The 9,231-nt window shown below is 36.7% G+C and overlaps 1 protein-coding gene across 4 annotated transcripts in view; it reads left to right on the forward strand.

The window, feature by feature from the left end:
• LOC107720396 (run domain Beclin-1-interacting and cysteine-rich domain-containing protein-like) overlaps positions 1–9,231 on the forward strand; it is a 24,421-nt gene that overhangs the window by 2,689 nt on the left and 12,501 nt on the right. For 3 of the 4 annotated variants that reach the window (XM_016528091.1, XM_016528092.1, XM_016528094.1), the window contains exons 2-8: positions 157–310; positions 1,843–1,926; positions 2,017–2,176; positions 2,276–2,382; positions 5,614–5,788; positions 6,000–6,377; positions 8,398–8,445. In XM_016528091.1, the coding sequence (XP_016383577.1) occupies positions 157–310; positions 1,843–1,926; positions 2,017–2,176; positions 2,276–2,382; positions 5,614–5,788; positions 6,000–6,377; positions 8,398–8,445 (1,106 nt within the window). The remainder of the gene's footprint in view (positions 1–156; positions 311–1,842; positions 1,927–2,016; positions 2,177–2,275; positions 2,383–5,613; positions 5,789–5,999; positions 6,378–8,397; positions 8,446–9,231) is intronic. The other variant, XM_016528093.1, reaches the window with a different exon arrangement.

The raw sequence follows: 9,231 nt of genomic DNA on the forward strand, positions 1-9,231 counted from the left end.
TATATATATATATATTACTGTATATTTGTGTGTGTGTTTTAATACTCTAGATTTGAAGTACACTACTAGTTCACATTCAGTACACTTTTTACCCAAAGTGGCACACTATGTATTCTAAATATATTGTAAGAGCAACTGACATATGTTTTCTTTCAGATGGGAACACTGGAAGCTTCTGTCTAATCTGAAGACGACTGTTGAAGGGCTGCTGTTCACCAACAACCCTAACGTGTGGTCCCGCTATGGGGGTCTTCAGCGCCTGCACAAGGACATGAACAACATCCTGGGCCACGGCCTGAAACACGAGCAGGTGTGGAGGAACAAGATAAGAATCTCTCGGTGTTTTCATGAAAGCACCTAGAATATCCTGTGGTACCGGCGGGAATATATCCAAAACAACAGCCTGAGTTACCAGGAACTATTAGACACAAATAGGTTCAGTGGCTAATCAGACGAGGAAGAGTGTTTTAAAGTTGTGTTACTTCTTTGTTTTACTTTCTATATCTAATTGGAGATGAGAAATGGCCTCGGTGGCCTTTCCAACAAAGAAAGTATTGTATTAGTTTATAGATTAATCCCAAAACTTTAAAGGGGTCACGAACTGGCTTTTTAAAATTATTTTATACTGTTGTCTGAGGTCCACTTATGACGTTTGTGTGGTTTTTACATTCAAAAACATCAAAATCAATAAGTAATAGGCTATTTTCTACCCTGGTTTTGAGGCCGGCTTGAGAAACGCTCGGTTTTTATGGGCGAGCCGCATTAGCCGGGTTTCCGTCCAAAGTTGTGAATTTAACTTCTGCGCAAAACTGGAATATCACTTAAAACATTTGCGAACAAGCATCGTTTCCATCCAACAAGTCAAAGAGCACAAAATCGTCACTTCCTGATAAACTGGCACTATAAATCACTGAGAAAAGTAGGAGAATATAATAATTTTCATATATAATAAATTATTTGCGCCTCAGAGCGAGCAGACGAAACAATGAATGCGGTCATTGCTTTCGGAGGTGGATGCTGCTGTTTGGGGAACGCAATTCTGGGAGACGGTTATACAGAAATACTTTGATGACAGACTTTGCTCGTGCATTTCCGAATGACCATAACAACATTTCAGATGCTGTGAATGAGATCGGTCCGCAACCAGCAACCAATTTAGGTCAGGTTTTGCCGTCCCATAGCACAAAGTCACATGACTTTTTTGATGCGCTTGGAGGAATTTTATTCGCAAAATGCATTTCCATCTCCCATTATTCACATTAACCCTTTTTCGTACAAGTCAAAAACCACCTCAAGCGAGCGTAAAAACTTTTTTTATTCGAAATTTGGCGTTTTTACTCGTTTCTCATGCGATACTTCAAAATGCGCTTTAAAATAGGGTGATGAAAACATAGCTATTGAAGACTTGGAAGTAAACGCCCACTGCTATGATTGGATAACAGTTTTTAATGAATCATTTTTAAATAGTTTTTAATTTATTTTTACCAATGAAATACATAAAAATAAAGTTTTCAATTTTTTAATTCAATGTTTACATTTTTTTGTTTAAATTTTACTTCTGACAGTTTTTTTTTTTTACAGCTCAATCAGATGAGCTTCTCCATCATTTTACTTTAATTGTAAAATTTACTAAAAATAATATGATTCATAATTTTAATGTTTCAGATTTTTAGTATTTTTTTATTTATTAGTTATTGCCCTTTGATTGAATGCTTTTTAAAGATTATTTTAATGTCTTCATAACCGTTTTGGCTTGCATGCACAGAAGTGACCAAACACATTTTCAATGTATGAATCATTACACTTTGGTACAAGATCTAATTTGGTTCATTTGTTTTGCAGACCTACTATAAACAAAAAGACTACTGGCGTTTCGTGTGGTGTGTGCGGTATCTCTGTCCACATCTCGCCCGTCATGTAGAACAGGTATTTGTCAATCCAGTGAATATTTACCACCTGAAGCTTGTTTTGACCTCGTCGGTGAGATTTTTGACTTTGTTTTCTCTCTCTTTGCAGTTCAGTCAGCTGGAGCCGGTGTTGAGCAGTGGCGTTCAGTGCTTCGGCGAGGGTTATAAAGCCGAGCGTTGGCTTTTACACAGCCTCCAAGGTCACATCTTATCTGCCCAGCTCAAACCACTGCTGCAGCATAAGACAAACACACAGAAATATTACAATGGTAACTCAGCATCCTCCAAACCTTTGGCACCTTTGCTTACGTATACGTTGTTCCTGGTGGTGTGTGTGTGATAACAGTGTTGGCCGTCCTCTTCTGTAGACGGGGCCTTCCTGTTGAGTGAACCACACGTGTCCGCCATGTTCCAGTGTCTGGAGGCTGTAGAGCAGAATAACCCTCGGCTGCTGGCTCTCATAGACACCGGCAGGGTGAGAAACTGGACCTCCTAGTAGAAGAAGTCTTTAGTTGATTCATACTAGTGAGGGGTTTTCTTCAGTATGATTCTAGAGGATGTGATTAAGCTTAACAAAGAAGATAAATATTTTTCCTGGTCTTTATTGAACGCATTGATCCACACAGTGTTGGAAACTCGTGTCTGAGACCCGGGCTTAAAGGAGTAGTTCAATAGTTTAAAGAAATACTAAAGTTGTAATGAAGTTATAATACTAAAGTACCAAAATTACTAACTGAAATAAAGCTAAAAATGAAAGTAAAAAACTAACAAAAATAACAGCAGCACATAATATTAAAAATAAAAAATAAGCAAATTAAAATGAAAACTAAAAATAAAAAAAATAAAAACTAATTTAAAATATTAATCAGAACTATAAAAAAAGTATATAAATAATGCTAAAATAACACTGGATTTTAGCTATGGAAGCACAATATTAATACCATCACTGGCAAATTTTGTTCTTGCTTTGAAATATTATTTAAACATTGAAAAGCACAGATTTCTTGCATGACTGAAAATCGCATTACCAAGATTTTGCTGGTTACCTTGGTTGGTTTAGTCCCGTCATGGATAAATAAATATGACACTAAAACTGCCAGTAGGTGGCGGCAAGTCCCTGACTTAATGAGTGATTCATTGAATCGTTCATTCAAATGATTCGTTCAAAACAGCTGATTCGTTTAGAAACGAAGCAAGTGATTTATGAATGGATTTGTTCAAAAACAGATTCATTCAGGAACGAAACGCTGCAGTGTTGCTCTGAGACGCACAAATGTTCAGCTCCGGCTTTGTTTGGAACTGTTTTCATTGGCCAAACAGAAAAAAAAAAAACCAGACAATTTTCTGTCTAAAATGTTAACTTCTTGTTTCTTGAACTGTTGCGTAAAGTTAATATCACATTTTCAATTGCGCTCACGTGCTAATGTTTAGGAAAATGGCACTGATGCTTGTGTGATATTACTTAAACTATATCATATCATACAAATATAAAAAACAAAAACCCATACAGGGATGTTTTTTCTTTCATTACTTTAATTATAGGGACATTCTGACTGCGTTCTAATAGGCTTCATCACGCAGTCAATGCTTTTGGACCCTCACAATGTGTTTTTGTTTGTTTTTTGTAAAGTGAGTGACATACTCGATAATGTCAGCTTGCATATTGTTAAAACAACAGTTACGTTATTATCACGGACGATTAATATTGCAAATCCCTAGATTGGCTTGCATTAAAACGGCATGTGACCAGTTAGTGCTGTTTGCTTGCTAACTGATACTTCAGTGATATTATGTTATACTTAATTTAAAAGACTTTTCATTTATAATTCTGGGATTAGGTGATTTTGTTGGGCTGTAGTGTGTAGTCTGGTTTTTGTTTTTGCCCATACGCTCCAAGCATTGCCACACCTGACATGTGCAGCAGTGGCCCTGCATTGTAAAATTAATCTGCTTGGGCAAACTAAAAGAGGTTTTGAATGTCCTCCAATTATTAGGAATTCATTTGTTTGGGTTTATGGAGGCCAAAATCCATAGAAAGCCTTTGTAGTGAGCTGAGAAAGGTTTAATAAAATGAGGCCCTCAGAAATCTTTAGACCAGAAAACAGTTCCCTTCACAGACCTGACCTATTAAATGTGTATTTGTAGGATAATGACGGTCAGTGTTTGTGTTTGTCCATGATCTCATTCACCTGCCCGTTATCTTACTGAACGTCTGTCACAAATTCCTCTCTTCACAGAGCTTTCATTGATCTTTCCAATAAACCTCTTTCCTATCAGATGAGACCATTGACGCGAGATCAATGTATCCAATAAAAAATAAACCGTAGTTTTGAGAAAGAAGCTTTTGCTTTTTCTGCCTCTGCTGGTAGATATCATAACTGCGCCATCTAACTTCAATTCAACATAGTTAAACTGCCAAAATCTTAATAGTTAGTTAGTAACTAGCTAACTAATATCCGTTTTTAAGGGGTAATGGTTTGGTTAGCATAGCCCTTTTAGCTTTTGGTAGACCACACCAGCTTACTTATTTAACTTAGTTAAACTGTTGACATGTTTATAGCTAGTTAGATAGCTAACTAAATAACATCCAGTTTTCCGAGAGGTCATGATTTGACTGGTTAGCGTCATCCTTTTAGCCCCTGCTGGAAGATACCATAACTACACCATCTTACTTCAATCTAACAGTTAAACTGTCAACATGCTTATAGCTAACTAACTAGCTAAATAACATCCAGTTTTTCAAGGGGTGATGGCTTGGCTTGTTAGCATAGCCCTTTTAGCCTCTGCTGGTAGATGCCATAAACACACTTTACCATCTTACTTCAATTTAAGTTAAACTTTCAACATTTGTGTAGCTAGCTAGTTACCTAGCTACATGCAGTTTTTCAAAAGGTCATTGTTTGGCTGGTTAGCGTAGATTATTTAGCCCCTGTTGCAAGATACCATAACTACACCATTTTACTTCAATTTAACATAGTTAAACTGTCAACATGTTTATAGCTAGCTAAATAACATCCAGTTTTCAAAAAGTCTTTGACTAGTGGTTGACTGGTTAGCATAGCTTGTTTAGCCCCTGTTGGTAGATACCATAAACACACTATACCTAGCTAGCTAGTTAACTAGCTACATGCAGTTTTTCAAAAGGTTATTGTTTGGCTGGTTAGCATAGATTATTTAGCCCCTGCCAGAAGATATCATTACTACACCATCTTAATTCAATTTAAGTTAAACTGTCAACATGTGTCTAGCTAGTTAGCTAGCTAACTAACTAACTAACTACATAACATCTAGTTGGACTGGTTAACATAACTTGTTTAGCCCCCTGTTGGTAGATAACATAACTACACCATTTTCAATATAAGTTAGTTAAAATGTCAACATATTAATAGCTAGTTAGCTAGTTAAATAACATCCAGTTTTTCAAAGGGTCATTGTTTGGCTGTTTAGCATTGCCCTTTTAGCCTCTGTTGGTAGATACCATTAATACACCCATCTTCAATTTAAGTTAAACTGTCAACATGTGTCTGGCTAGTTAACTAATTAGTTACATAACATCCAGTTTTTCAAAAGGTCATGGTTTGGCTCGTTAGCAAAGCCCTTTTAGCCTGTGCTGGTAGATATTATAACTACATCATCTTATTTCAATGTAGCCGTGTATTTCTACATGCGGATATGTAAACTCCTTCTGTCTCTTGTGTTTTTCAAGCTTTCACATGTGAAAGAGTCTCCGTTTGGTTTGCTGAAGAGTCAGAGTTTGTGTTTGCTGCCCGGGGCCACAGGAAGTTGGAGGCCTGCGGACAATTCGCAGTCTCAGCGGCTCACCACGTCCCAGAGCTGCCTTACAGAGCTTCCCAACACCCCACTCTCCAAGAGCAGCTCAGGTCAGCAGGTCTCAGAGAACAACAGGCCGCTCTGTGGCTCCATTACCACACTAAATGCTTGCCTTGTTTACACACAAAATGTCTCGGACAGAAAACAGTGCGTTATTTGGTGAGAAAACTGGGGATGGAAGGTGGGCAGTGAGCAATGCCTGCGGTGTAGAAATGTGACCGTTCCTCAGTATCACAGTGCATCTCTTTGTTTGTCTTTAAGATGACGCTCCGTCCAGCAGTACTCAGGGAGCTCCATGGCTCCATAGAGGCAACCGGGACACAGGAGTCCCCCAGATCTCCTTCACTGAGCCTGCCTCACCCGCTCCGCCCGAGATCCGGGATTGTGTGGAAGCGGATCTGGATGACGGCCCGGAGTACCTGGCTATTGGTAATCTGGGGAAGCACAAACGGTGCGACTCGTCCAGCTCCACTCAGAGCAGTGAACACATGGGGACTCAGGGCGACGCCCACACTCCTTCGGCTCCGCCCCCACAGCGCCGCTGCTCCTTCTCAGAGGCTCAGAGAACCACAGGGCGGGGCTCGAGGGGCCACATCCGCTCTCTGTCCGACACCGGCGTCACGCAGAAGCAGAAAAATGGTGCGTACAAACAGTTCTCTAGAACACAAGCCTTGTTCAAAACTAACGAAAAGTAGCGAAACAACATTAACAACACATAACACAATAGTATGTTTTTATTTGTTGTTTTATTAAATCAATCTCTCATTTCCGGTTAAAAATGTTAACCTTTATTAGTGTAAAAGCCTGTTCACGCCAAGGACATTAACTATAAGGATAACGCAAGATAATCATACTAATTGTGTGAGAATAACGACATCCACGCCACAGCTATATCGATAATGGCACAGAGGAATTATATGGTTGAAATCAGTTTCAGAACAAATTTTTTTTTATTATTGAAAGATAAAAACATTGACATCCAATCAGAATCCACCCGACTTTAAAGAGCTTCAGCTCAGTATCTTTAAAAAACCTTTAAACCTACCCATCCCAGACCTTAACAAAATCATACCTCAATAGCAGCAAAAGTGTTGTGCATTAACACAAGCTTTTAATCATTGTATAATTTCTGTTAAAATCATTTGTAGATTTTCAAGTAGAGCATGATCATATGAACTGATAGTTTAATGACATTTGTAAGCATTTTAATTTACTTAAAACAATGATCTCTCAATCATTAGGTAATGTTTAGTAAGTTCATTAGTAAACATTAACAAGCACATTATCTATATATAAATATTTAATATTTCTGAATATATATTAACTAATGATCTGTTAAACATTATATAATGTTTGTTAGTGATTAATGAAGGTTATTATAAAGTGTTACCATTAGTGATCGACCGATATTGATATTTTATAACCGATACCGATACCAATTATTTGCGTGTTTATGTGCCCGATAACCGATATGCAGAACCGATATTTATTTACTGTTATAAAGTAAATAAATGACTGAGTGAAGTAAGTCCATACTTCACTTTGGTTTTTCCTCCTTTCAGTCATCTTAAAAAAAAAAAAAAGTGTTGAAAATTACCAGTCTTTCATGTTAAATTTAATCTTCATATTACAATAAAACATTTTTTTATTTAAAGCATCAGCAGCAACACTAATATTAACAATAAGCAAAATAAATGTAGAAGGTCTAATGTTTTCAAATGGAGAAAATAAATAAATGAAAGGAGTCATATCAACTTCATTTTAAACTACAGTTTTAGTAGGTTTATAAGCTGTTTAATAGGCTAAAGAGTGAAGAATAATTCACTGGATAATGTTAAATAATTCTCTGGAATATTGAAATATAACAAACAAAACATTGTATTTTATTGCATTTCTCAACTGGCATGTCAATGATGAGCAAATATACAACAGAGTGCGAAGTAAATTCAGCGCTTTTATTTCCAACATGCGCTCATTCATGGCTGTATTATTTAATTAATGCAAAGTTACGTCTTTCTCCTCTCCCCTCAGACGCCGTGGTGCAATGGCGATCCTGCGCGCAATTCTCAAAACATCCACAAGATGGCAGCGTTTATCGGTGAATCCGATATTACAAAACCGATATCCGATTATTGTAAAATGCTTAAATATCGGGAAAAATACTGGTAAATCGATATATCGGTCGATCTCTAGTTACCATTTGATTATAACAAAATCAAAATAAATCCTATTTACTTTCTTGATATTTTAAAAACTGCAACATTATATCAAAATGTAAAAAAGCACAAAAACGTTTAGCAATTTTACAAAAATAAAACCACCTTTGTTCATGAATCATTTAGTTTCTGATTGATAAAATCAAATACTGCTCTACTTTTTTATTTTTCTGTCATGTGTTTCACTTAAAAATACATCATATTATGAAAGTCAAATTGTTGTGAATACTTCTTAAATTATCTATAATGTTAACTAGCTTAGATTTTACTAGCTAGATTTTAATTCACAAATATGGCTTTCCCATACACATATGCAAATAAACATGTAAACACCTTGCTTCTAGCTGTTGTACCTCTTGTGCTCTTTGGTCTTGCTGTGGATCAGGGTGATATTTTCTCTGCTTCAACTCTATTCTTTCTCTTTGTCTTCTCTGTATGGAAAGGAGGGAATCACAGGAAAATCACCATTATTATCGAGGACCCCGTCGCAGGTTTGCAGTGCCGTGGTGCTGCATCTCGTCCACCCCTCCATTTCTGTCACCCTTGCATGATTCACTTTTGCCGCTTTTTATTTTGTTTCTCTTTTTTTCTTCAGCTTTCGGCATCGTTTGTCAAGCTGTTGCACAACATTCCTGTCCTGTTCCATTCCGCTAGGTTCTTATTTCTATGTAGAGAAATTTTACACAGTTGTGCCTGGAAAGTTTTGAACATTTAATTTTCTTAGTTTCCTTTAAAAAAAATTTTTTCTGTCTTTCCTTTTTTTTTGGCCATTGTTTTATCAGTTATAAACATTCAACCACTATATGTTGTGTGGATCTACATTTTCATCAGTGTTTATCATGGATCAGATCCTGCAATCAGGAAGAAGCTAGGGATGCTCATTTTAACCGGTTAACCGTTAACCGACCGTAAGAATTTGGACCGATTAATGCAGTCAGTTAAACGGTTTCAAAAGTCATGTATTTATTTTTTTCAGTAATTTATCAAAATATTTTAAAAGGTTTGCTGCATGGTTAAAATAGCCTACGCTACGCGTATAAAAAAAAAAAGCGTTTTTTAGAGAGAAAAAAACATGTCGTGTATAAGTAGCATTTTATTAGGCTATTTCATTCAGAAATAGGCCTAATGCCGACGCGAAATGTTTACAAACATTATAATAAACACTGTAAACATAGCTAGGCTATTTTAGTTCCCCTCATTCCACAACAAATCCTTTCAATTAACAGTATTTAGAAAAGAACAAGAATTAAAAATATAAGAAGCTATAGCTATATAAA

The sequence above is a fragment of the Sinocyclocheilus rhinocerous genome, unplaced genomic scaffold (genome assembly GCF_001515625.1).
Source record: "Sinocyclocheilus rhinocerous isolate Xijiao unplaced genomic scaffold, SAMN03320098_v1.1 scaffold391, whole genome shotgun sequence".
Classification (NCBI taxonomy): domain Eukaryota; kingdom Metazoa; phylum Chordata; class Actinopteri; order Cypriniformes; family Cyprinidae; genus Sinocyclocheilus; species Sinocyclocheilus rhinocerous.